The sequence below is a fragment of the Tubulanus polymorphus genome, chromosome 11 (genome assembly GCF_964204645.1).
Source record: "Tubulanus polymorphus chromosome 11, tnTubPoly1.2, whole genome shotgun sequence".
Lineage (NCBI taxonomy): Eukaryota > Metazoa > Nemertea > Palaeonemertea > Tubulaniformes > Tubulanidae > Tubulanus > Tubulanus polymorphus.
In genome coordinates this window covers 13,942,898-13,969,806 of record NC_134035.1, presented here as the reverse complement: position 1 = coordinate 13,969,806, position 26,909 = coordinate 13,942,898, and the positions used below count along the sequence as shown (strand labels likewise).

At 40.8% G+C, this 26,909-nt stretch overlaps 5 protein-coding genes across 5 annotated transcripts; 1 reads left to right on the top strand and 4 right to left on the bottom strand.

Moving 5' to 3' along the window:
* Positions 1–2,183: 2,183 nt before the first annotated feature.
* On the bottom strand, positions 2,184–6,167 carry LOC141913385 (multidrug and toxin extrusion protein 1-like). Its single transcript, XM_074804891.1, has 13 exons — positions 6,015–6,167; positions 5,782–5,930; positions 5,389–5,431; positions 5,142–5,186; positions 4,962–5,059; positions 4,780–4,877; positions 4,584–4,697; positions 3,990–4,065; positions 3,841–3,910; positions 3,068–3,200; positions 2,896–2,990; positions 2,493–2,562; positions 2,184–2,419 (listed from the first exon to the last, which is right to left on the bottom strand). The coding sequence occupies exons 1-13, from the start codon at positions 6,165–6,167 to the stop codon at positions 2,232–2,234; spliced, it is 1,332 nt and encodes a 443-aa protein (XP_074660992.1). The 3' UTR covers positions 2,184–2,231.
* LOC141913238 (uncharacterized) lies at positions 6,165–7,337 on the bottom strand. Its single transcript, XM_074804706.1, has 5 exons — positions 7,276–7,337; positions 6,778–6,823; positions 6,520–6,650; positions 6,257–6,329; positions 6,165–6,185 (listed from the first exon to the last, which is right to left on the bottom strand). The coding sequence occupies exons 1-5, from the start codon at positions 7,321–7,323 to the stop codon at positions 6,175–6,177; spliced, it is 309 nt and encodes a 102-aa protein (XP_074660807.1). The 5' UTR covers positions 7,324–7,337; the 3' UTR covers positions 6,165–6,174.
* A 2,525-nt stretch (positions 7,338–9,862) lies between these two features.
* On the bottom strand, positions 9,863–14,367 carry LOC141912841 (tetraspanin-9-like). Its single transcript, XM_074804254.1, has 8 exons — positions 14,299–14,367; positions 13,951–14,169; positions 13,661–13,855; positions 12,518–12,592; positions 12,223–12,336; positions 11,555–11,704; positions 11,398–11,481; positions 9,863–11,240 (listed from the first exon to the last, which is right to left on the bottom strand). The coding sequence occupies exons 2-8, from the start codon at positions 14,011–14,013 to the stop codon at positions 11,169–11,171; spliced, it is 753 nt and encodes a 250-aa protein (XP_074660355.1). The 5' UTR covers positions 14,014–14,169; positions 14,299–14,367; the 3' UTR covers positions 9,863–11,168.
* Positions 14,368–14,445: 78 nt separating this feature from the next.
* Positions 14,446–20,332, top strand: LOC141912954 (uncharacterized). The gene is made up of 6 exons (XM_074804391.1): positions 14,446–15,044; positions 16,720–16,846; positions 17,647–17,772; positions 18,101–18,278; positions 18,674–18,845; positions 19,970–20,332. Exons 1-6 carry the CDS (start codon positions 14,558–14,560, stop codon positions 20,191–20,193), a joined length of 1,314 nt encoding a protein of 437 aa, XP_074660492.1. The 5' UTR covers positions 14,446–14,557; the 3' UTR covers positions 20,194–20,332.
* Positions 20,333–21,304: 972 nt separating this feature from the next.
* LOC141913055 (WD repeat-containing protein 76-like) lies at positions 21,305–26,237 on the bottom strand. The gene is made up of 13 exons (XM_074804494.1): positions 26,106–26,237; positions 25,487–25,735; positions 25,237–25,323; positions 24,875–24,964; positions 24,595–24,662; positions 24,398–24,503; positions 24,171–24,304; positions 23,818–23,965; positions 23,472–23,624; positions 22,970–23,202; positions 22,242–22,448; positions 21,875–21,977; positions 21,305–21,731 (listed from the first exon to the last, which is right to left on the bottom strand). The coding sequence occupies exons 1-13, from the start codon at positions 26,157–26,159 to the stop codon at positions 21,582–21,584; spliced, it is 1,782 nt and encodes a 593-aa protein (XP_074660595.1). The 5' UTR covers positions 26,160–26,237; the 3' UTR covers positions 21,305–21,581.
* Positions 26,238–26,909: the final 672 nt, after the last annotated feature.

The window sequence follows — 26,909 nt, the reverse complement described above, 5'->3', positions numbered from 1 at the left end:
GATTTACAACTAAATTTCCAAATATGGAAGCACCGTGTAACTACCCCGATCAACTTTTCAGCGACCGCAGCCTCTGAATTTTGCTAACAGTGAAATAGAAACAATTTAACAACTTACCAAGTTCATTTTCTCCTTTTTTAGAAACAATCTCCAAATGTTAGTTATAAATGCGCGTTTTTGTGATGATAGTGTCGGCGATGGCTGCTGTTGGGTGAAGATGAAATATTTGTTGTATAAGTTGCGGTTTGTCGCTCGGAGTATCTGAGATCGTCTGCCTCCTCTAACTGCGCTACCGTTATAACCACGTGATTCAAATTACATCTAATAACAACCAATCAGCTTCGTGTTATCAACACATCGAAACCAAACAGCAGCAGCAGCAGCAGTAGCTGCGAAACGTGTGCAAATATATATCGCTAGTATCTAGTGTATCATTCTGTAACCCCCCTCCCCTCATACACTTTAACCCCCCTCCCCTCCCCTCAATTTTCAATATGTAAATTTTTTAATTTGTTCCTTTTAAATTTTCATTCACGAATGGTGCTTGGACTCGAGCATTAAATAACTTGAAATTCAGGGCTTAAATATCAAATACTGTTTTATCTTTGCGGAATAGATGCAACATGTAGAGGGGTGGGCTGGTTGGTGGGCTGGGAGGCAGCTGGTGGGCCGGGAGGCAGCTGGTGGGCTGGCAGGCAGCTGGTGGGTGCGGTGGGCTGGCGGGTGGGCTGGCTGGTGGGCTGGCTGGCTGGTTGTAGTGAGCTGGTTGGTGGGCTGGCTGATTGTAGTGGACTAGTTGTTGGGCTGGCCGAGTGGGTGTAGTGGGCTGGCTGACTGGGTGTAGTGGGCAGGTTTTTGGGCTGGCTGGGTGTAGTGGGCAGGTTGGTGGGCTGGCTGGGTAGGTGTAGTGGGCAGGTTGGTGGGCTGGCGGGTGGGGCAGTTATTCTAGGAATCTCTATAAGGAGAATAGTTAGTTTTTATACGAAGATTAGAGGAATCGCTTGCGGGCACCGCCGGAGACAATTAACTTTGTCATCAGGTTTAATTAGAAAACAACGCAGTGTTTACCGTTTCACGTCGGTGCACGTTTAACGCTAGCTTTAACGCAAACGCTGCGACAAATGACGTCATTTTCCGCTGCGTTAATTCTATTCCAGCAGCGTCCAGTCCGTTCACGTCAATCCCCGCTCCGCTGCGGACGAACCTCGCTTACCGGGGGCTCGCTTCAGTTCACACCATATAAAAATGTGTGAGAACAGGAAAGTAGTGTTTACACGGCGCTAACTTACACCAGAACTAAAGTTAATAATGAGGATAATAATAATCTTTATTTACATCGAAATTATAACATAATAAAACACTCAGTTTTATAGATACATAATTAAATAGATATATGTAAACATGTTACAGAAGTTATTATATCAATCGAAGGTGCCCGAGGGTCACCTCAACACACTGTTACAATCACACAATCATATACACATTGTTACAACCACACAATCACATACACAATCACATTCATCCAGTGGAAAAATCAGTTATGTAATAAATGGCGAATCATTAACACTTAATCATATAGCAAGAGATTATGTTATTTTTGAATTTATAATCAAGTTCACTCGTTGATTTAGAAGTTTGTAAGTTGTTGGGGACGTTATATTCGAATATGGAATATTAAACCTAACTTAGAACAGTTAAGACCAGTTTAAGTGTCGCGTGCGATTGCGGGTCTGTGAATATCCATATTGAAATAAGATTCGTTTTATTTACATATCATCTTCATTTACCGGTTTATCGATTTTATAATATTAGTACAATAGGGATTAGAAAGTGAACGTTTCCATCGTATCGTCTGTCGTATATACATAATACATTGACATTTCACGCTATTCAAATAGGTTAAAAAGAAACATGTATTTAATTTTTCCAAATCTCGCTCAGTCTCTGATTTTTCTAAATGATGCCTAGGTCTGAACGCGTGGTGCGGTATTCTTCGGAATCTTGGAATGTTAATATGAAATTTCGAACAAGATTTTAGTACCCGATCTTCAAGTGGTTTAATTTCAACAGTGAGTTTTAGATTTCCACATGTCACATACAGACTTTCTTTACTCTACGATGAAAAGCTACATAAAACAACTTGGATTTTTTGTTGATAATGATTTATTTGATATTTACATTTGCATACAATCGATATCTAAGCGAATCACCAGAATGGGCGAACCTGTCATTCAAAATCTATGGGTGGAGTTTAATGTATATATAATGATTGTGGGGTCTTCGTCCGAATAGATCGTTCTTAATGTGACGCCGACCACGAATATCAGCACAGAAATAAGAACCAGCGAAAATTTCTGCGCAACAATCCGGCTCCAGTTTCTGTCGTTACACGCGGACGACGATCCGCCAGATGGCGCAACTGAAAAAACGAGTCAATCCAAAGGTAAAATCAGGACTGGCTGGATGAAACGGAATCCAGTTTTAGCACTTACTGATCTTATATTGAAATACAGGAGTCGTTTCTTCAGATTCTAGGTGCAAATTTCCAAGTCTCATCTGCGCCTAGAGGAATATACAATATTAAATACAGTTACTTATCCGGTCACGAACCAGCCTGGACCCGGTTCCACTATCTTGGGCCCATTGTCTCAGACCTGGACCCAGTTCCACTATCTTGGGCCCATTGTCACAGTCCTGGACCCAGTTCCACAGTCCTGGACCCAGTTCCACAGTCCTAGACACAGTTTCAAAAGACTGGGTCCGTCGAGGTTAACTCACTCAACGTTGAGTCAACTGGGTCCAAAGTCCAAACCGACTCGAGTGAGAGTTATCATTGAAAATGAACTCATGACAGTAGAACTGGATTCAACGCCCCCTAGCGCTGTGTATCAGTACCTGATGAGCCTGTTGTGTCCAATCTGTTCTATTCACTATTGTAAACAATGTTAAACTATTGAAAAAAGCCCCGCAGTTTAAACCAAGTAGAAATCCTGCAAAACAAACAATTTAATATGTGTTAAACATAAATTGGTTTCTATATCACCCAGTGAGTGACGTCACTACTGACCTGAAGTTCGCAGATTGGTCAGTAACATACAGGGAATCCCGATCGGTAGACCGATGACGTAATAGCCTATAAATAGAACGAGGGTTCCCACGTGTTGACGTCCACAACCGCGTAGAATACTGTTACACACATTCTGAATGAACGTTATAGAGATAAACAAATATAGCCGCAAAGCAGCGAAAACAGGGTTTGCGGCACATTGGTCGCTGTTTATACACCACGTATCCACAGTATAAAACAGATAAATAAATATAGCCGCAAAGCAGCAAAATGGGTTTTTATGTGTACTGTACATATTTCCAAGTGAAAAATAAATAAATGAAAAAGATTTAATGTTTGATTTGAAACTTAATAGAAATGAATAAAGTAACAGCAGAATTTGAATCTAATTTTAACCTTGCATTCAGTACAATAGAAGCATCCTCCCTCTGCAGGGACTCGAACCTGATGGCATCGCTACACTCAGCCACGGCACGAACCCCTGCATCAGTAGACCGGGTGCGCAGGTACATGCGCAGCTTTCCGAACGAAAACTGGCGGCACCAATCAGATTGCTCGTTGTATAATCGTTGAGGCAAATTTCAAGGAAGAACTATAAATGGGAAAACCCGGGCTAAAATAAAACGGGATTTCTGATTGGCTAAAAATCACATCATCTGAACTGCGCATGTATCTGCGCACACGGTCGATTATGGCAGGGTTTCGTGCCGTGGCAATCTCGATGCCATCAGGTTCGAATCCCTGCCGGGGGAGGATGAATAGAAGAGACTCACAGCGTTCGCCTGTAGAAGCTGTAAAACAGCTAACTGTGGAATCAGATTCCTCGATAATTCCAAAACAGATCTGAAAATATATCAAACTTGTCTCATTTGGCATGATATATCAATATCAATATCTCACAAATCTGTGTGTTGATACCTACTGGTTATCTGAATAGATTTCCGGGATGAATTCACGGAATGCCAGAATCAGCGCAGAAATAGCGATAGACGTAGTCCCTGAAAATATCAAACCGATCAAACTATCAAATTCAATAAGATTATTGATTTGAGATATCGATATCAACAACTTAGAACTTACATAAAACGGCGAGTGTGATTTTGGTTTGTCTCAATGCTGCAGTAGGTTGATCGTTACCTAGTTTCTGACCAACTCGAATACTACACGATACTCCTATACCTGTCGATACCTATATATATATATATATATATATATATATATATACACAACCTCGCTTAGCTACACGGGGTCCCGTTTCACAAAACGATGGTCGAATAAAGATCAATGAATTAGCGGAGAAACTAATTTGGGGGCTTGATTAGAGTACCACCGCGAGTTGAGAATAAAACCTACCATGTAACACAAAGAACTGGTCTGTTGCATAATGGTTTGAGCAGCAAGGTCAACTTCACTTAGAATTCCTTACAAAAAAAAAATTCAAAATTTTCTCAAAATACAGATTAATTTCACTTAAATTCCTAAAATAGAGGATATTGTATAAACCGTGATTTATTACCTGCTAATATCAATCCAATTTCCAAACAGAAAAACTCTAGGAATATCGTGATGACGCTTGGCAACGAGAATCTCAAAAACTCACACCAATCTATCAGACAATCACGTGACCAGCCTGTATCGAGATATACTAGAACCAATCAGAATAACAATGGCTAGAACAGTGTGACCGGCCACTAGGTGGCGCCTGTAGTTACCTGTCCAAGATGAGCGAATTTTACCGTTACAAATCATGTAACACGTGACACTTATCAACATAATCACGTGACTGGCGACCATCGATAGAGCTGAACCGCTGAAATTACAAAAAACATGTAATCTATGAGATATATATCTGTATAAATATGAATATTAAGATATAATCAGCTGATTGACTGACCTGGTACCGAGATGTAGTAGTTTTAGCGCGACGTAATGACAGACGATATTAAACAAGTTTCCGAATAAACTGATTATAACTAACGGTAACAATACATTCTATAAATATACAATATCAGATTTAGGATTGTAGATATAAGATATACGATTCAAGTCGAATGTTTGCTGTTTAATTGTTTACCTGATTCTGTAAATATTTCCCTAAAACTTGAAATATAAAATTTGCCTACAATAAACAGATATAAACTGATTCAAATACAAACACGGTTTGTTCGCTCATGTTTCAGCTGTTTGTTTCTTGAAGAAGAATTTTGGGTGAATTTTATGCTTGGGTCCAGTTGCTTACAAGTTAGTCTAGAACAAATAGTGATATCGATGGAAATGGAATATGATGGATTCATCATTCGTTTTTATGATTTTGTACTTACCAAAATCCCCGGGGCAAACATCAGAACATATTGACCAGCCGCACTGTTAAAAAAAACAACATCAAAGCCATCAATAACACGTAAATATATTTCAAGTAAATGTCCACGGATCTAGTCCACGTGATTGTCACAATTTGGAGTATTTCATTTTTTTAATTCATAGACTAAAATATTGTCTGCGAAAAATCTGAGGGTATTTTCTGTAACTCAAAGGCGCAATAATTCTGTCTATAAATTCTAGAAATGGTATTTTTCCTGTCTAAAAGGAACAACCAGAATGATTCCTTATCAAAAAGCACGAGGCGGATCCAGAAATCTAACGAAATTATTATAATTTGGGTTAGACCCCTGGACCCGTCCTGAACTCGCCCTGGCAATGTATGCAATCTCTACCTGGCGATTTCTGTATCTTGACCGAATAACTGTAAAATATTGGAGATGTTTAGATGAATCGCCCATACAGGGAAACACGTGATCAATATGATGAGTAAAGCTCTTTGTAATAACGAGTCGAGTTTAACTGGTTTATCGTTACCGTAAGCCTACAAAATATACACAACACACTGAATAACGTTATAATATATAGAATTTATAATGAATCGGGTTCCGAGTACTGGAGACTTTACCTGCGAAAAGAGCGTCTCACAGCCGGTAGTCAGTCCGGCCGCTATTCCTAATCCGCATACATTTAATACCATACAAGCGAGTGATACTGATCCTAAATCGATCACTCCTAAATGTCCGCAGAATGCGATACTTATAGGTATCAATCCGTACATCATTACACTATACATCACCTACAAAACAATACATAATTTATGTTAATTTATTATAATTTGAATACGTTATTATTCTATTTAGGATTCACCTGCTAAGTGCCCGTGAGGCTGGAATACACACCACTGGACTGTAGTAGAAATTCCGTTATCGCTGCTTTGCGGCTATATTTATTATGATTTGAAGGCGGTTAAGACGAGTCTTAGTCATTTTAATCGTAATCGTTTAGAGTTTAGTGAATACATCATTTTTTAAACTTTCATAAAAATAGCAAGTTTTGTGCGTGTTTTGAAGAAAATCGATTTGCACCCCCCCCCCCCTGACGGAGGGGGGGAGGGACGCATACATACTCACCAGTAAAACTGTCGATCGTAAAAACGGTTTTATTTCCAGTTTAAACCAATCAGGAATCAGTCGCTGTTTGTCACGTGTCACGGTTTTCACTTTGATTCGATGTTTTTTAGCTGTGTTACTGCAATCATTGCCTAGCAACATAGAACAATCAATAAGACCAATCTAACAAAATCTAACATAAGACTTGATCGTTTCTGCTCATTTAGATATGTGAATTTAGTTTCATTGTGAACTGGTCGACCGAAGGGTTACACTTACTGCTAGTTGTCATCAGCAAACTGCTCGTTTCTTCAAGTACAGTTTTCTGTTTTAGTGGCCGAAAAATGGAAAAATGAAAATAGATCGTTAAAACTAAAACAGGACTCAGTAACACAGTTCAAAACCTCGATCCACAGATCTCTAGATTAGGTGGATCTAGTTTCACAGTTCTGGGCCCAGTAGCTAGGCTACCACAGTTCAGTGTGACATTTCAACTCCAGAATTAAAACATTGGAAATGATCTGATTTTTAAGGTTCAAACGAGAACTCGTGGAACCTCGTGGAACCTCGTGGAATCTCGTGGAACCTCGTGGAACCTCGTGGAACCTCGTGGAATCTCATGGAACCTCGTGGAACCTCATGGGACCTCGTGGAACCTCGTGGAACCTCGTGGAACCTCGTGGAATCTCATGGAACTTCATGGATCTTCAGGGTCCTGTATAACAAGTATTGAACATTCAAGAATTAGTAACTTTTAGTTTAAGTGATGATTTTTACCTCAGAATTATGAAAGCCGAATTCTATCGATGATAAGAATCCATCCATCGTGACGAGGAGACTGTAAGGTATATGAGACTGAACGGCGCGCTGACCCAGGGGTAACCCACCCGAGAGCTATCAATATCATACACAAACATATCATATTTACATTTAAACATGAATGTATTATCATCACACTCAGTGATCCTGTGTGTGCTCTGTACATATTTACATCTCTAGTTTATCTCCGAGCGGAATTTCCCACTTTATATAAAACAAGTTATTTATCTGTGAATGATGCTCATTGCTTCTTTATGTTCGCGTTTTACAAATAACGTGACAACTTTGATAAATAACAAAATCATAGCGGAAGCTATAAGTGAGTCACAATACCTGACTGGCCAACAGTCACCACGCCTGATTGGTCACCAGTCACCACACCTGACTGGTCACTACGGGTCACCACACTGACCGGACAAACTTTTAAACTCATTCAATCACTACTGGTCTATGGTCTAGTGGGGAGTATGCTGGGCTGGCATGCTGCTGGTCCGGGGTTCGAGTCCTGCTAGGGTTTGGGTTTATTGTCGACCTATGGTTAGGGTTACGATTATCCTTGGGTTAGGGTTACTGTGGAGCTAGGGTTACGGTTTAGTATTGTGATTATTTTTGGGCCGATAAGGTGTTGCTGCTGAGGATATTTCATCCGATTTTTTTGCAGCTGACTGGTCAATCCACTGAACTGACCCGTCATAAACCTTGGAGTTATCATTCAAACAATCGAATGACCATTCTCTATTCTGCGGCGCTATCTCGTGAAGACAATGTTAATATCGTGCGAAGCAAGTGACCGACAGCAAAAAAGGCTGGAGGAAATCAAACCCTGGCAAGCGAGGATTCTGGAAGGGCTGCTACTGGTAATTATCCTTCTTGGATATCTGCCATATTTACAAATTAACTTCATCCATGATCCATATAGGCAACAGTGTGTGGAAAAACTCTGGCTTCAGGTAAAAGGCAGTAGATCAATTATCACGGCTCTTAAGTGCCCCTCCGGCTCTTATCATGGTTTAGTCCATTCCTGGCAAGTGACCGGCAGCTGGAACGGCTGGAGGCAATCAAACCCCTGTTCCCCACACTACGACAAACCAAGTTTCAGAGAAAAATCGAATGAAGACTTCCAGGACCGATTCAAAAAGTATCATATTTAACTCCACCTGGGCGTAATGCGCCCACGCTGGACTTTTCAGACCCGGGGCCGGTTGTTCCTTTTTTTAGAAAAAATATTTTCAAAGGCACTGAATTCACGAGTCACTTTTGGTCAGTATTTGATCAAAATGATAAAAAGCAGCGGCGGATCCAGGATTCCATGGGGTGGGGGGTGCACAAATCCAAGTAGGGGGTCTAGGGTAAAAGTTTTTAAATTAGATGCGTGGAGACGCGTTCTGCGCACGATTAGAGTATGAAACGACATGATGATGTAAGACTGCCGTAAAATAGTGTTCTGGTCATTGTGAACAACGACATCAGTTTACGCATTTTCAGGGATTTTTCACAAGCTTGTCTTCGTTCTCACGAAAAAAAAAATCAGCGAGGACTTAAGGGGGGGTGCACGTGCCCCCTGTGCACCCCCTGGATCCGCCGCTGAAAAGCCAAAGCACGTGACAATCAACTGAATTCTGGGAGAAACGTGTCTGACAAGTGTAATTCATTTGCTGAGATCCGAGGAAAGTGCGTCACACCTGACGATGATCGAAACGTTGTGTTCTTATATTTTAGATTTGTTTCAATTAATAAATTCTCGATTTTAGATTTCTTTTAATTTGTAAATAGTGGGTTTTTATCTTATCATGAACAATAAAATTTAATTTGCTCTGATTGCTTCCTATGGCATGCGAATGTGCCGCATTACCGTACGGTAGTACATTCCGCTAAGCAAAGAGTTCGATCAGAAATGGGTTAAAATTTGACTTCATAAGCAAGTTCTCCTCCAATAAAGATTGGTCGTTGTCAAAATCATCTATTCAAAGCAAACAAATATTGTGTAATGAATGAAATTTAACTTGAAAATTATCTATATTACTCGCATGCCACAGTAAAATGGCGAGGCTGGGTTAGATCTCAACCGTATAGTGCTGCCCCTATGAATTACGTTAGCGGAATTTCTGTGAACTAAAATAGTTGTGTATTTTCAGCGCCGGAATTTAAATTTCCTTATTATTCCTTAACGTACAATTAGGACCACTGTAAGCGCCTAATTCTAATGAACCATAATGCTTACAGATCCGTAATGAATTCTTAGTAATATTTCCATATCTTAGGTAACATAATCGTTTAGCAAAAACTTTTGTTTCCAACTAATTAGTTATTAAAAACAGAATGAATTCATAGACATTTTCCAAATGATAATTTTTTCATCAAAAAAACATAGTCATAGCTAATTCCACTTTGTTCCTTCGGCGAGAAATCATCAATGAAGAATACAAACACCCGTGGCGCCCTCTCTCGGAGTAAAATAACACTAGAAACTTATTGTTTATTTTTTAATACATTCAGTTTATATTTTTATTGCACAATTAAAACAAACACAAAGAAATTTCTACGCGTGAAGAACAATAAAAATATATCGTAATCAGACGATTAAAAAAATCGGAAAAAATATCAAAGAATTTCGGAGATAAGATGTTTTTATCAATGTTTCAGAAATCGAGATGGAATGGGTGTAAATACGAGAAACGAAATGCTTGAGATTTTACGAGATAAAAGCAGAGAACATTATTACAAATATAGCAATAAATCACACCTCCATCGACATCGTGTATAGTATTATCATAAATAAAGTATAAAAATATGTTTAAATATAAAATACATTGTATATAAAGTAGTTAATGCGCGATGGATAGAAGTAGCTACGTTGTAACTATAGTTACATATACAATGTAAATTGTAAAGAATGTTTATATTCAGTAAATGCCGTTTGTTGTTGTTTTTTCCGTCACCCTGAGAATAATTAATCAGCTAAAAATAGTGTATATAACAATCTGACTAACGTAAAATATGTGACCGCAATAAATTCTCCAACTGGAGATTGACTTACTACTAGCGACACCTAGTGGATCGTCACTTGCCACATGTGGAAGGATCCACAGTGTAGTAGAGTTGCCTGTGAAATAACTACACAATAGTTAAATAATTAACTAATTCTAAACACGTATTATTAGTTATACACTGCTATTAACTATTTTAAGCTATTACAGGTTTTGATTAATGAATTTTCAGATTAATTTGAGCAACGAAGAATTTACATAAATTCACTGCAGCACATACAGTGGCATGTGAGGTTTACACTACAGACAGTAAACTGAGCACGTACAGTGGCATGTGAGGTTTACACTACATACAGTAAACTGCGTTCTATGAATATTTGTCCAACTAAGATGTGAAATATTTCATATTTATGGTCAGAAAAAGTTGAACAGTAGTCTATCTCACTGTATGTGTGTGCTATATGAGATCAGAGAGAATTTACACAATATTCATGAGTTTACAACTCATAATCATGAGTTTATAACTCACATTCATGAGTTTATAACTCATATTCATGAGTTTATAACTCACATTCATGAGTTCACAACTCGTCAAACAGAATTGAAACAACAAACAATACTTAACAATCATTAATTTCACCATCGCAAAAAATGTCACAATTTCAGAGATTTTAATCCCCTTAATTTCAAAAGTCTCTTCCGGAGGTGTAAGCACTAAATGCTTGACCTGTTTCCTGGAATTAATCGACCTGTTCCTAGAACTGATCGACCTGTTTCCAAAAATTAATCGACCTGTTTTCTGGTATTAATCGACCTGTTTCCTGGAGATGATTGCCCTGTTTGACCAGCTCCTCCTCGACCACCTTACCTCCTACGATTCCTTCGTTTGCGTTTATAATGGAAATACAAAATGAGCGAGATGGAAACACCCACTAACTGAAATATAAAATAAACACCAACCCTGGCAAGTGATCGTCATAGCGATAACAGAGCGCTGGGGAATCAATTATTGAACAATAATCGGGAAACTCAATGCAATAGTTTCATTCTGTATAAACACTAGACCCGGAGGACGAGAGTAGAGAATTCTTACCTGCACCGATAAAAAGGTGACACTCAATAATCCAATAATATAGAGATGTTTAGAAACCCAGTAGACAATCTCATCCAAACAAGGCTGAAATCAAACATAGATTTATTGAAACATGTTTTGTAAGAGCCGTGAATGTGAAATTCGAGTGATTTTATACCTTTTTATACCAATCTCTGCTGTCTCCATTGCGACCGCATCCTTTGTTTAAATGATCGTATGTACAACATGAATCAGGTACGAATTTCTTACCGGGCCATGCGTTTATATTATACCAGTCTTTATATGACTTCACACCACAACATTTCAACTGTAATACAATAATTAAACCATTTCAACTGTAATACATTAATGAAACCATTTCAACTGTAATACAATAATTAAACCATTTCAACTGTAATACATTAATTAAACCATTTCAACTGTAATACATTAATTAAACCATTTCAACTGTAATACATTAATTAAACCATTTCAACTGTAATACAATAATTAAACCATTTCAACTGTAATACATTAATTAAACCATTTCAACTGTAATACAATAATTAAACCATTTCAACTGTAATACAATAATTAAACCATTTCAACTGTAATACAATAATTAAACCATTTCAACTGTAATACATTAATTAAACCATTTCAACTGTAATACAATAATTAAACCATTTCAACTGTAATACAATAATTAAACCATTTCAACTGTAATACATTAATTAATTAAACCATTTCAACCAGAGATCAAACAACCGACCGATCGACTGTTGAGAGTATAAACAAAAGATTGCGTATAGGGTAGTAGAGAGATAGATGGCGTGCATGAATTACCGATGTTTGAATATCAGTCCACATTCCTCGTAATCCATTGTAATCATTGTGTCGATCTGCCGGGTAGATTGTGTGTATGCTGTACTTTAGTTCTTTACTCACTAAATTCTCAATCTGAAAAATCAGTAATCAGTCAGTAATTAGTAATCAGTTATCAGTAAACAGTCAGTTATTAGTAATCAGTTATCAGTAAACAGTCAGTAATTAGTAATCAGAAATCAACTTGATTTGAAAGATTTACAGTTAATTGTCAACATTGATGATAAAACATCGTGTGAAATGTAGTTTAACTGACCTGATATCTGTAAACAAAGCCCAAAACTCCAGAAATTACTTCCAATATGATACAAATAGAAACGATCAGAAAATACTGAAATACAAAACAAATATATTCAATCATATCAGTTCTAAATATATTCAAACTATTAGTGAATTTCGGAGAGAGGGAGATGAGGCTTGAGAGGAGGTCCTTAACATCAGATTGGAGATGGTGTTCAGGTGTCGCAGGTCAGGTCAGAGGAGAGAGGTTAGATGTCAGGGAGTCAGAGGTGTGGGAGGTCAGAGTGTAAGAGGTGTGGGAGGTCAGAGAGTAAGAGCTGCAGGAGATACGAGGTGAGGGAGTAAGAGGTATGGCAAGTCAGAGGTCAGGGAGTAAGAGGTGTGGGAGGTCAGAGAGTAAGAGGTGAGGGAGGTCAGAGAGTAAGAGGTTAGGGAGTAAGAGGTATGGCAGGTCAGAGGTCAGGGAGTAAGAGGTGTGGGAGGTCAAGGAGTAAGAGGTGAGGGAGGTCAGAGAGTAAGAGGTTAGGGAGTAAGAGGTATGGCAGGTCAGAGGTCAGGGAGTAAGAGGTATGGCAGGTCAGAGGTTAGAGGTCAGGGAGTAAGAGGTGTGGGAGGTCAGAGAGTAAGAGGTGTGGGAGGTCAGATGTCAGAGGTGCAGGAGATTAGAGGTTAGGAAGTAAGAGGTATGGCAGGTCAGAGGTCAGGGAGTAAGAGGTATGGCAGGTCAGAGGTCAGGGAGTAAGAGGTATGGCAGGTCAGAGGTCAGGGAGTAAGAGGTATGGCAGGTCAGAGGTCAGGGAGTAAGAGGTATGGCAGGTCAGAGGTCAGGGAGTAAGAGGTATGGCAGGTCAGAGGTCAGGGAGTAAGAGGTATGGCAGGTCAGAGGTCAGGGAGTAAGAGGTATGGCAGGTCAGAGGTCAGGGAGTAAGAGGTATGGCAGGTCAGAGGTTAGAGGTCAGGGAGTAAGGCGTGGGAGGTTAGAGGTCAGGGAGTAAGGTGTGGGAGGTCAGGGAGTAAGAGGTGAGGGAGGTCAGAGAGTAAGAGGTGAGGGAGTAAGAGGTAAGGGAGTAAGAGGTTAGGGAGTAAGAGGTGAGGAGGTTAGGGAGTAAGAGGTAAGGGAGGTTAGGGAGTAAGAGGTAAATATAGAGGTTTCACTTACTGTCATCATCATACATTTACTGTCTGCTAAAACTCCACAACAAGCGACGAATCCAATAATTAAACTGAATAGACCAGCAGTGAGAATGATAGTGGAGGCGCTGAGATAGTTAAACCCGGGCGCTAGGGCGCTCATATACGGGCCTTTATTGACGTGTAGATATATACCCATAGTTACTAAACCACAGCCCATCAGCTACAATCATAAAAACAACATCATCATACTGTAACTGCTGCTGCTGCAGGGAACTGAAAGGTAAACTAACAACACTGACTGATACTGATACTTACCCAGAATATAACATTGAATGTTATAAAACAAGCGATAGCGCATCTAAATGTTGAACACTTCATCTTTTCAACCAGCAGCAGCAGCAGCAGTGAATGAAATAGAGGAATCTTTGATGATGAGTCAACGTTTGAATCTTATTCTTCTTGAGTCAGCAGAGTCAGCAGGAGACTGGAGAGAGAGAGGAACAAACAAATCTTCTGCGAGGGATGAAAATGAATCTGTAATAAATAGTAATAAATCAGTATTTTACAATAAACTATTTTACTATAACTGGTGTGAACTACTGCAGGTATCTAGTGCTGTGTATTTCGCTGCTGTTACACTTTTCTATTCGCCTCAAAACTCACATTTCGTATCAAAATTCTCATTATTTTGAAGTGAACCGAGAATAAGACGCCATTTTGGATCCACAGTCGTGCTAAGTATAGCCGAGAAACGTCGTCACGGTTTAATGCGGATGCCGCTAGGCGGCAGCACGAGCCGGTCAAATTGAATTGAATTGGTGTTCATTGAAGAAGATGCCCCGGAACGCGATACACGGAATAAAACGTTAATAAATCAACTGATGTTGTAAAAACTACTCGAGGAGACAATTCAAAACCAATAATGGCCCAATATTTATCCAGAACAACTCGATTTTTATGTCGAAAATCACTACAGAAAACTTACAAGACATTTCCAGTCGGAGGGGGGTCGCTGCCCTGGGGCGCGCCCGGTCTGTGCCCTAACAGCAGTCGGGCGCTGCTCTGCAGTAGACATTTCGGTGGAGGATTTTTCAGTAAATTCTGGAAGTCGTCGTCTGAACCCGTCGCGGTTGAACGGAGTGTAAAGATAGAGATCGGACAGGCACCGGAGTGCCGTGATTGGCCGATTCAATACGCATTAGTCGATACATGTGATTCATTGTGGCTGGAGAAATTAGACGGAATGAAATTCAGCGTCGGTTACATCGATACTAAACCCCTGGGTACCGTTCACTACGGGCCGACTGTTCTATTGTTACACGGAACTCCCGGTTCCCATAGAGATTTCCTACCTCTGATATCTCCGCTCGTCGACCGAGGAGTTCGAGTTATTGCCGTCAACTTTCCAGGTCAGGTTTGCTCCACTGTATTTGGTGTTGCTAGGATACTATTGTCATCATTGTTGGTGTCATATTAGGTTTAACTCGGCGGCCAGGGTTTGTGTTGGCGTGTGTCAAACCCTGGCAAGCAAGGATGGGTAAATCAATGATTAGAGTTGTATTATGATTGTAGGGTTTGGTGTAACTAGGTCAGCGTTACCGAGCTCCGATGATTAGAGTTGTATTATGATTGTAGGGTTTGGTGTAACTAGGTCAGCGTTACCGAGCTCCGATGATTAGAGTTGTATTATGATTGTAGGGTTTGGTGTAACTAGGTCAGCGTTACCGAGCTCCGATGATTAGAGTTGTATTATGATTGTAGGGTTTGGTGTAACTAGGTCAGCGTTACCGAGCTCCGATGATTAGAGTTGTATTATGATTGTAGGGTTCGGTGTAACTAGGTCAGCGTTACCGAGCTCCGATGATTAGAGTTGTATTATGATTGTAGGGTTCGGTGTAACTAGGTCAGCGTTACCGAGCTCCGATGATTAGAGTTGTATTATGATTGTAGGGTTTGGTGTAACTAGGTCAGCGTTACCGAGCTCCGATGATTAGAGTTGTATTATGATTGTAGGGTTTGGTGTAACTAGGTCAGCGTTACCGAGCTCCGATGATTAGAGTTGTATTATGATTGTAGGGTTTGGTGTAACTAGGTCAGCGTTACCGAGCTCCGATGATTAGAGTTGTATTATGATTGTAGGGTTTGGTGTAACTAGGTCAGTGTTACCGAGCTCCGATGATTAGAGTTGTATTATGATTGTAGGGTTCGGTGTAACTAGGTCAGCGTTACCGAGCTCCGATGATTAGAGTTGTATTATGATTGTAGGGTTCGGTGTAACTAGGTCAGCGTTACCGAGCTCCGATGATTAGAGTTGTATTATGATTGTAGGGTTTGGTGTAACTAGGTCAGCGTTACCGAGCTCCGATGATTAGAGTTGTATTATGATTGTAGGGTTTGGTGTAACTAGGTCAGCGTTACCGAGCTCCGATGATTAGAGTTGTATTATGATTGTAGGGTTTGGTGTAACTAGGTCAGCGTTACCGAGCTCCGATGATTAGAGTTGTATTATGATTGTAGGGTTTGGTGTAACTAGGTCAGCGTTACCGAGCTCCGATGATTAGAGTTGTATTATGATTGTAGGGTTTGGTGTAACTAGGTCAGTGTTACCGAGCTCCGATGATTAGAGTTGTATTATGATTGTAGGGTTTGGTGTAACTAGGTCAGCGTTACCGAGCTCCGATGATTAGAGTTGTATTATGATTGTAGGGTTTGGTGTAACTAGGTCAGTGTTACCGAGCTCCGATGATTAGAGTTGTATTATGATTGTAGGGTTTGGTGTAACTAGGTCAGTGTTACCGAGCTCCGATGATTAGAGTTGTATTATGATTGTAGGGTTCGGTGTAACTAGGTCAGCGTTACCGAGCTCCGATGATTAGAGTTGTATTATGATTGTAGGGTTCGGTGTAACTAGGTCAGCGTTACCGAGCTCCGATGATTAGAGTTGTATTATGATTGTAGGGTTTGGTGTAACTAGGTCAGCGTTACCGAGCTCCGATGATTAGAGTTGTATTATGATTGTAGGGTTTGGTGTAACTAGGTCAGTGTTACCGAGCTCCGATGATTAGAGTTGTATTATGATTGTAGGGTTTGGTGTAACTAGGTCAGCGTTACCGAGCTCCGATGATGAAGATGTATTCGGACAAACGACGGAGGAAAAAACTCAATTTGTGATCGATTTCCTGTCGGCGATAAACATGAAACGTAAAAACAGGTAATGATTCTGAGAAACATAAACCATCAGTCGCTGATCTCATCAATTCAGGTTCAATAGCCAGACGCAGAGTCAATGCTTCTTGTTTGGATCTTCCCAAGACTAACCCCTATTGGATTATTCATTTAACCTCACGACGGGACGGCGGACTTTGTGACTTTGTGTTGCCCGCACACTGTTCACAGCCGGCAGGACTCGAACCCATTTGTCACTCGGCACTGATAGTGGATGCATTAGCATCACGCCTTATCTCACTGAGCTACTGACTTCACTACCCCTGAATCAGGGAAAATAAACTTACTAAGTAAAAATATGATGGGTGGAGCTCAGCAGGGTGAGGGGAACCCCCTAATGAATATCCTGAGTGGAGCTCAGCGGGTTGAGGGGAACCCCCTAATGAATATCCTGTGTGGTGCTCAGCGGGTTGAGGGGAACCCCCTAATGAATATCCTGTGTGGTGCTCAGCGGGTTGAGGGGAACCCCCTAATGAATATCCTGTGTGGTGCTCAGCGGGTTGAGGGGAACCCCTTAATGAATATCCTGAGTGGAGCTTAGCGGGTTGAGGGGAACCCCCTAATGAATATCCTGAGTGGAGCTCAGCGGGTTGAGGGGAACCCCCTAATGAATATCCTGAGTGGAGCTCAGCGGGTTGAGGGGAACCCCCTAATGAATATCCTGAGTGGAGCTCAGCGGGTTGAGGGGAACCCCCTAATGAATATCCTGAGTGGTGCTCAGCGGGTTGAGGGGGGAAATAAACCTGTTTATCTCATAGTTCAAGAGATTTTTTCATTATTTTATAGTTTTGATATGATAGTAGGGCAGGGCACGGCGTCAGTGATAGCTATGAATCTGATGTTAGCCACGCCTCAAGAGGAACTGTTTAAAAGTCTCACTCTGATCTCTCCATTACCTATCAGTCTACCGCAGTAAGTACCTAATTATCCACTTGTTTCTGTGTGCTAAAGGCCTTATATTGGAAAATCAGCCATATTTCAGAAGCAGATCCAGAGGCTACTTTTTCCACATCCCAAAAGGCACTTCGATGTCCAAAAAGCAATATTAAGGGGCACTTCTGCACTGAAAGCATCAATTATTTATTTATGTTGACAAAATGAAAAAGGGGACTCAAGAAGATAAAATCGGATGGACTTGTAAAAGTCTCGCCCCTGCTGTGGATCTAACCCTGAAATTTGCATAAATTACGACTTAGTGAAATCTGGATTTGTTATTTCTGTTGTGTGTTTGATTTAACAGACATTTTGGTGAACAGCAGAAGTTGATGCGTCTGTCTTCGTGGTGGGATACGCCAAAATTCAGACCATTTGTTTCGCAGTATATAGAATATGAATGTCCAGTGATGGCTTTACGGAGTACAGATAGAACAATGTGGGGTCAGGCTCTGCGTACTTTAGCCGCTGTTGTATTCAATAATGTAAGTACAATCTTGGTTCATCTACATCAACAAGGTGGCGCTGCTTGCCTGGAAAATATGAATTAGGGAATTTTTGCTTTAAAAAAGCTTAAAATCAGGCAGATGTTTGATCGCACATAGAGTCAAACAGTTTCTATCATTGGTTACAAGTTTGACGGCTTGATTGAATTCTCAGCAGATTAATTCATTGAAAACAATATCCATGTCAGGGAACAGACAGAAGGGAAAAGTGAATTATATAAAAAGTGGCCGCCTTGTCAAATGTAACTCAAATAATTTTTAATCGTTCAAAATGTTTGTGAAATCATTTTAACTTGTTTTTATCGACATCACTTTCCTGGGATGAGCAGTAATTTCTAGAAACATTCATCATTAATGTATATTTTCTCTGCTAGGTTCGAGCGTACTATTATTCAATGGAAATTCTATCTCATCCAGTATTAGCCGTTTATAGTTTAAACGATCCCTATTCGGAAGCTGAACAAATTCAACAAACTCTTAACAACGTCGGTTTAACGCAATCAAAAACTCGAGTCTACGATCGTAAAGCGACTATCATTCAACGAGGTAAATAAAATATTTCTATCCCTGAAATCAGAGCCAGGAATCTGCCTCACACTGTTTGCCCCTCAGACTGTTTGCCCCTCACACTGTCTGCGCCTCAGACTGTCTGCCCCTCACACTGTCTGCGCCTCACACTGTTTGCCCCTAAGACTATCTGCGCCTCAGACTATCTGCAATAGCCTGCCCTGTCAAATTACTGTCAACCTTATAAGAACTGTTCGTCTTCACTTGATAGTTTTCTCAACCCCGAGCATCCTTCATTTCACAATGATTTATACGTTCTATTTGCCTGACTCCTACAGACAGAAGAGATGTTTTATCTGTTTGCTTGGAAAATCAGATCAAACACACTTTATTTATCAGATGGTGTTTGTCTGGAGGGTGTGCGGGCTTCAGGCTGAGGGTCTGCTGGCTTCAGGCTGAGGGTGTGCAGGCTTCAGGCTGAGGGTGTGCAGGCTACAGGCTGATGGTGTGCAGGCTACAGGCTGAGGGTGGGTGGACTACAGGCTGAGGGTGTGCAGGCTACAGGCTGAGGGTGTGCGGACTACAGGCTGAGGGTGTGCGGGCTACAGGCTGAGGGTGGGTGGACTACAGGCTGAGGGTGTGCAGGCTACAGGCTGAGGGTGGGTGGACTACAGGCTGAGGGTGTGCAGACTACAGGCTGAGGGTGTGCAGGCTACAGGCTGAGGGTGTGCAGGCTTCAGGCTGAGGGTGTGCAGGCTACAGGCTGAGGGTGGGTGGACTACAGGCTGAGGGTGTGCAGGCTACAGGCTGAGGGTGTGCAGGCTCTAGGCTGAGGGTGTGCAGGCTACAGGCTGAGGGTGTGTGGACTACAGGCTGAGGGTGTGCAGGCTACAGGCTGAGGGTGTGCGGACTACAGGCTGAGGGTGTGCGGGCTTCAGGCTGAGGGTGGGTGGACTACAGGCTGAGGGTGTGCGGGCTGAGGGTATGCGGGCTACAGGCTGAGGGTGTGCGGACTACAGGCTGAGGGTGTGCGGGCTACAGGCTGAGGGTGGGTGGACTACAGGCTGAGGGTGTGCGGGCTACAGGCTGAGGGTGGGTGGACTACAGGCTGAGGGTGTGCAGCCGTCAATTCAAATCTGTTTAAATGTATTACATTGTTTCAGATGAAATCTCTGCTGATATGAACGACACAGTTGACAGCAGCAGCAGCAGCAGCATCGTCAGCACTGGGGGAAAATACAGGAAATGTTTAGCGTTTACGGAGGGAGGTCATTATCCACAGGATAAATATTCATCAGAGATAGCAGACGAATTAATGACTGTTCTTAAACTAGTGACTGAACAACACTATGAGCAAACAACTCATAGCTCTGGCATGCCTCGGTGACACGTCCATCTCCCTCTCTCTAGCTTCTGAGGAAACGCCGACGCAAATATCTCCTGAGTTTTAGAAAAATAGTCTCTTTAGTATTTCAATAATTCTGTAAATGATTTATTAGCAATTGAATAGAAAATAAATTGATAAAACGAGTACCGATAGTGAATTGTTGTTTCTCAATATATTCCCTCATTTTAAACGTTTGGCCACCCCGGGTTGAATACGATCAATTCCGTTTCAATTTAGAATTAATAATCGAGTTAATTTATTTCTTTATTTTGTATATTTTAGTCTCGGCCCGCTATTGGGAATAATCAAGCGGTTGTTTGCTGTAAATAGTTCGTCAAATTTTTACCGTAAGGTGCTGCCATCTCTAAATACGGTTACAGCTTTTAGAAATGATAGGGCGTTTTTGCTCTTTGCGACATTTGGAATACGTTGTGGAGCAATGTTTCGTCAGTTGCCAGGGTTGGCACCAATTCAAATATATTTATGTTGATTCAATGGAAGCGGCGGGACCGAACAGTGAGAGACTGCGGGATGCGGCAGCACTGATTATACCTTCTAATAAATTATAAATCTGCTAGGCTAGATGAAAAATAATAAATTCCGAAAGATGCACAGAATTTCTATTCGCAAATCATCCTGACATTGTCGGGTGCTGCCTATACTCATGAGTCTGTTCAGACTAGGCAAATCTCACTAAAAACTAGTTCAGAGGAATCATTATTGAAGATCTTTTAAGAGTAGTCCTTCCGTGAACGGCTCATCTCATAATTGCCATCTATCGGAATGCCAGAACTAATATCTGTAAAAACCTGATACGGATGTCCCGGTCTATTGGGTTTAACAAAACCGTCACCTAATCCTCAACTGGTTGTTGAAAGATTGGCAGCAAAATGGTCCTTTTTGAGCATCACAAATGTCGTTTTTGTTTTCCAATCTTAGAAATGTGGTGTTTCCTGTAAAATGTACTCTCGCTGACTTTATCTGTTGAATTATATGTGACCAACATTGAAAACCAACACATCAGAAGCATTAACACACAATCATAGATATAAGATCTTATTTCCATAATACAAATAAGCGAATTGTAAAAGAATTTCTGACTGAAGAGATAACTACATTATTTACAATGTAACAAATAGATTTATATTGTGCAACAGAACAGAATAAAATATAGGACTAATGAAAAGACCAGAAGTCTTCATTACAGTACATGTACACTAACAGTAGCTGTGAGAGTAGAAATCAGTACATAATGCGTACATAACCTACAAATTACCTCTAATTTGATACTTAAATGCTCACTGGATATAGAAATTGCAAATGCAGTTAAAAAGAATAAATTGAATCCCTGATTTTGATATTGCTTAGATTAACAGAGACGTCTGTCTCTACGTAAACACGTGAATTCGTCCGCTAGAATTTCCTCCGATTAAAATATTTCTAGTTGGATGAAACACGTTTAGGGAATTCACCGAAGCCAATTCTGAATCTCGATATCGATGTAGAATTTCACCGGTGTGAGAACTGTACAGCACGATCTGAAATATTGGAAACAAGAATTCAGTTCATTGTTGAATTGAATCAGTAAAATAGGAATTGTATCGTCATGTATCACAGGTGGTCTAATCAGTTATCAGTTCACACCGGTAAAATAATTATCAGATTAATGAGTTTTTCTTACCTCTCGCGGTCGATTCATAGAACCCATCACAAACACATCATCGCTGGCAGGGTGCCAGGACGCTCGGAAACCGGTCAACCATCGACCTACGTGACAATCATGTCTGAAATATATATAAATCAACTGAAAGAACATGAAGAATGCCTCAGGTGAAGTTCATTTTAAAAGTGGACGATCAAAAATTGGAAAAGTTATGATGATTTAGTAGGCTACATGTATCAACAATCAGTGATTGTTGGGTGCAGACTGAAGGCTGAGGAGGTGCAGGCTGTAGACTGCAGGCTGTGGAGATGCAGGCTGTAGACTGCAGGCTGAGAGAGCACGCAGATTGTGACAGGTTGTGTTATAGTTTAAACGCACAACTTACTTGATGATAGTTTGTGGTTGTTGAGAAACATGTGATAAAACAGTTGTATTAAACACACGTATTCGATCATCCATAGAAACAGTAACAAGTTTATTACCGGTAACTGGGGAAAACCCGACTGAATTCAACGATTTAACGTGCATCAAATTCTCGATACTTTTCGGTTTCTTTTTGTTAATTTTACGAAGATCCCACAACGAAACAATCCTACAAAATATACACATCTATCAGCATCAACAAGATAAATATCTCAGCAACGGATTTTACTAACATTTCTCTCACAAATAAATGATTGAAAATGAACTGATTTTATGAAGTCTAATATAGTCAAACACAACCAGAGAACTGAACCAAAGAATTGTGGTCCAGAACTGTGGAACTGAACCAAGAAATTGTGGAACTGAGTCCAGAACTGTGGAACTGACTCCAGAACTGTGGAACTAGGTACAGAATTGTGGAACTGAACCAGGAAATTGCGGAACTGAGTACAGAACTGTGGAACTGAATCCAGAACTGTGGAACTGGGTCCAGAACTGTGGAACTGAGTCCAGGACACTGAATCAGAGAACTGTGGAACTGAGTCCAGAACTGTAGAACTGAGTCCAGGACACTGAATCAGAGAACTGTGGAACTGAGTCCAGAACTGTGGAACTGAGTCCAGGACACTGAATCAGAGAACTGTGGAACTGAATTGAGTTATTTGATGAATAATAAATAAATAAATTTACCCGTTATTTGTACAAGTAGATATATAATGAGTGTCTACAGGATGAACGCTGATTGATTTAATAACTCGATCGTGAAGCTGATAACTAAACTCCGCCCGGTTACCATCAGCAGGAGCTCGTCTATCAACACCGACTATCTGACCGTCGCTTAGCGCAACAATCACAGTCGTTTGTTGATCGTAGAAATCAAACGAAATACAGCGTTCTTCGTCGTCATCAGACGTTCTATACAGCTACAACAGAGATAAACATCAGAGATAAACATCAGAGATAAACATCAGAGATAAACATCAGAGATAAACATAATCATCATAATCAGTATTTCTTACATACATTTCATGTTACACAGTTTTGAGGTTTATTTGATGTTTTGGGTTTAAAAAATACTAGGAAAATGAACTGATTTAAACAGAGAACACCTAGAACCGGGTCCTGGATACAAGACATCTCTTTATCAAGGTTTAATAAATATTGCCGCAGGAGGGTTTCCTTCCGTTCTTACCTCGTCAGAAACTGCAGTTTTTAAATCACAGCTACGTAAACTTCCATCGTAGCTACACGAATACAAACGATCCATTGTAAACCGTAAACAATTCACTGGTCGTATGTGAGTTTCATAACTATCTACGATATGTTTGCTTCTATCAGATTCATCCTACAAGTGACAACGTAAACATTATTATCAGCTACTGATTCCCGATATCAGATCAGAGCAAGCTCAAGTCGCCCGATATTCCCCCGATCCTTGACTACAAATTCCCTGATTGAATTATAAGATATCCTCAGTGAGGACCGTTTCTTATGAAGAGGACATTTTTTTCATACCGACGCATTGTGAATGAACTTACGAAATTCAACAATCCGATTTGACCCCATTTATCACCGGCGGCGACGAGAATATTGTCTTCACTCGGGTGAATCGCTAATGAGAAAACACGATTCGGAATCGTTTTAACGACATCTTTCAGATTCATTCTCTTCAGAGCAGGAATCAAACTAAAAACACAGAGATTAATAAACCAATCAGATTCAATGATACAATGGATAAACCAATCAGATTCAATGATACAAACTAGATACAATAGATAAACCAATCAGATTCAATAATACATGATTAAGTGCGGTATGTGTCAGTGAATCTGATTGGTTTAAATTGATTTAAAATCCCATTGAAACCAATCAGATGAATTCTCATATTTACCTCTGTGTCTCTTGAGGAATTGTTTGAGAAGTTTCAGATTTCGTCACCGTTTGAAGTCGCTCCAGAAATTCCTCTTTGTTCAAATCATCGTCTAAATTGTCGCGTATATTCAATTTACCGGATGGTTTCCTTGGCTACAACGAAACAATCAAACATCATCAGAAACACTGACAATTGGTGTCCAACTGCAACGCCACCTTGCCTTCCCGGGAGATTGATTCACTTACCATAGACTCAACTACTGGTTCACTGAACGTGATGGTTTGAGCGCCATCTGGATCTTTATTCTGTAATCTCTGACTCCTTTGTCTCAGAGGTAAAACTTCCTTCCTACTGTAAAATATAACAATCAATTTTACCGCCACACAATGTGACGTGTCTAATCAATGAATCTGCATTTCAGGGAATGGATGAATTTATTTACGGTTTTGGTCGCGGCCTGGCTATTTTGGGTTTCTTGTCAATCACTGATTTCATGAATAAATCTTTTGCCTGAAATAGAAAGATTTCAGAATCTTATAACGGGTCCTGACCAGTGAGTGACACTATAATACCTGGATCCTGACCCTATAACGCCCCGGTCCCTGACCTTCTAATGAATTTGCCCTATCAATTACTGCATCTCAATTTCAATGGCTGTTTGGCTACTGTTTGGCACCCACACTTTGAAGATGCGCCCCCTGCTGGTGAAAACAGTTACTAACCTCTGAAAATCCCGAGTTTAATAGAAATGCAGCATTTTCTTTCATGTTTGAGATTCTTATTTTCTCATATTCTGAGATTCCATCATCAACCTACAGTTTAAACATACACTTCATCAATGTTATACTATACTGGGTGGCCGGGTTCCTGCTATCGTGATACTACCATACCCCTGGGACCTGTTAAAGTTTCAAGAAAAAGTTTAAGCCTAAAACGGTAAAGTTTGAATTGTTGTCCTCATTGAAAATATGAAGTCACCAATAATGGCAATTACACCAAAAATTTGAGTTTAACTTTTTTGTGAAACTGGGTCGAGGGGGCTGGCTGCTGCAGTTGAGATCCTGCGCACTTGGTCGCTACTTACCTCTGAATCAGAATCAGAGTCTGATTCAGATTCACTTGAACTGTTTACATTTGAAGTTTTTTCCTCTTTACTATGTTTCTCTTGTGGCTGAAATATAGATCAGTTATTACTTTTATAAGATGGAGGGAGAGGGGGAGTGAGAGGGGCGGGAGGGGGAGAGGTGGTGGGACTGGAGGGGAAGAGAGGGGGAGTGAGAGAGGGAGGGGGTGAGAGGAAATGGGGCTGGAGGAAGTGTTTACGGGCTACAAACCTTAACAAGCCGTTTATTACTGTGTAGTTGAGTAATAGGTCTCTTAGATACTGGAATCTCATTGTCCTCTTCTTCATCATCGACATCATCATCATCGTTCCGTTTCCTCTTTTTCCGTGTCGTCTGTTCACGTTTAGTCTGTCGTTCTGCCGTGTTTCTAATTGTTGTACGTCGCTCCTCACTACGCGGCCGCGATCTGAGTCGTCGTAAACTTCTTCTTACTTCTACTTTCATTTCATTTTCAACTTCCTAGAAATTTATTGAGTATCACAATTAATTTCAGCACAGAGAGAAAGAGGTCTCTGTCAGTCACCTGGCATGTAGGTTAACAAATCAACTTAGATTAAAGCCTTGTCCCATAGAAAGAAGGGCCCGAGTTTGAAGTTGGACTCACTACAAAAATTGGCAGTTAACGCAAGAAATCTGAGAAAATCACATTTCACATATAGGGCTAGGCCTATACGAAGTCATCGGCGACCGACCGAGCGGCTAACAAATCTACTGACTGTCGAAAACTTTTGTGTCAGAGAGAGACAGAGGCCCTGCTTAATCTCAATGTAACTGATAATTCCAAAGCGAAATCTCAGTTCGTTTGTCGATTCTTCCACAAAATAATTACCGTTGTTTGTTGAGCAGTGATTTGACGGCGAGTTAAATAACGTTTTGAAGACATTTTATTATCTAATAAGGGTTACATAAACACTCTACACACGTGAATAGCGCGCTCTCTGATTGTCATTTAGGCTATTTGATTGGACCATCACCAGATCACAGAGTACCAAGAACATAGCCACGTGATCATTGAATGATCAAAATCTCTGGTTGGCCCGTACTTACCCTAACCCTAGGTCACGTGATTAAACCCAGCCAGAATCTCTATTTGGCCCGTACTAACCCTAACCCTAGGTCACGTGATGAGACCCAGCCAGAATCTCTATTTGTCCCGTACTAACCCTAACCCTAGGTCACGTGATGAGACCCAGCCAGAATCTCTATTTGTCCCGTACTAACCCTAACCCTAGGTCACGTGATGATCCCAGTCAGAATTCCTGGTTGGCCCGTACTAACCCTAACCCCAGGTCACGTGATGATCCCAGCCAGAATCTCTATTTGGCCCGTACAAACCCTAACCCTAGGTCACGTGATAAGATCCAGTCAGAATTCCTGGTTGGCCCGTACTAACCCTAACCCTAGGTCACGTGATGAGACCCAGCCAGAATCTCTATTTGGCCCGTACTAACCCTAACCCTAGGTCACGTGATGAGACCCAGCCAGAATCTCTATTAGGCCCGTACTAACCCTAACCCTAGGTCACGTGATGAGATCCAGCCAGAATCTCTATTTGGACCGTACTAACCCTAACCCTAGGTCACGTGATGAGACCCAGCCAGAATCTCTATTTGGCCCGTACTAACCCTAACCC

Coding starts and splice junctions, on each gene's coding strand:
- LOC141913385 (XM_074804891.1), bottom strand. CDS start 6,167: ATGTACGGATTGATACCTATAAGTATCGCATTCTGCGGACATTTAGGA. Junction 5,187..5,388: donor TGTTTGCCCCGGGGATTTTG/GTAAGTACAAAA, acceptor TGTTTATTGTAG/GCAAATTTTATATTTCAAGT. Junction 3,201..3,840: donor AGCTTCTACAGGCGAACGCT/GTGAGTCTCTTC, acceptor ACGTTCATTCAG/AATGTGTGTAACAGTATTCT.
- LOC141912841 (XM_074804254.1), bottom strand. CDS start 14,013: ATGAAGTGTTCAACATTTAGATGCGCTATCGCTTGTTTTATAACATTC. Junction 12,337..12,517: donor GCTTTGTTTACAGATATCAG/GTCAGTTAAACT, acceptor CTGATTTTTCAG/ATTGAGAATTTAGTGAGTAA. Junction 11,482..11,554: donor GCAGAGATTGGTATAAAAAG/GTATAAAATCAC, acceptor GTTTGATTTCAG/CCTTGTTTGGATGAGATTGT.
- LOC141913055 (XM_074804494.1), bottom strand. CDS start 26,159: ATGTCTTCAAAACGTTATTTAACTCGCCGTCAAATCACTGCTCAACAA. Junction 23,203..23,471: donor AAACTGCAGTTTCTGACGAG/GTAAGAACGGAA, acceptor TCTCTGTTGTAG/CTGTATAGAACGTCTGATGA. Junction 22,449..22,969: donor TCTACTTGTACAAATAACGG/GTAAATTTATTT, acceptor TATATTTTGTAG/GATTGTTTCGTTGTGGGATC.
- LOC141912954 (XM_074804391.1), top strand. CDS start 14,558: ATGGCCCAATATTTATCCAGAACAACTCGATTTTTATGTCGAAAATCA. Junction 16,847..17,646: donor AACATGAAACGTAAAAACAG/GTAATGATTCTG, acceptor ATTATTTTATAG/TTTTGATATGATAGTAGGGC. Junction 18,279..18,673: donor CCGCTGTTGTATTCAATAAT/GTAAGTACAATC, acceptor TTTCTCTGCTAG/GTTCGAGCGTACTATTATTC.
- LOC141913238 (XM_074804706.1), bottom strand. CDS start 7,323: ATGGATGGATTCTTATCATCGATAGAATTCGGCTTTCATAATTCTGAG. Junction 6,824..7,275: donor TCGGCTTTCATAATTCTGAG/GTAAAAATCATC, acceptor CCACTAAAACAG/AAAACTGTACTTGAAGAAAC. Junction 6,330..6,519: donor TACGATCGACAGTTTTACTG/GTGAGTATGTAT, acceptor TAATAAATATAG/CCGCAAAGCAGCGATAACGG.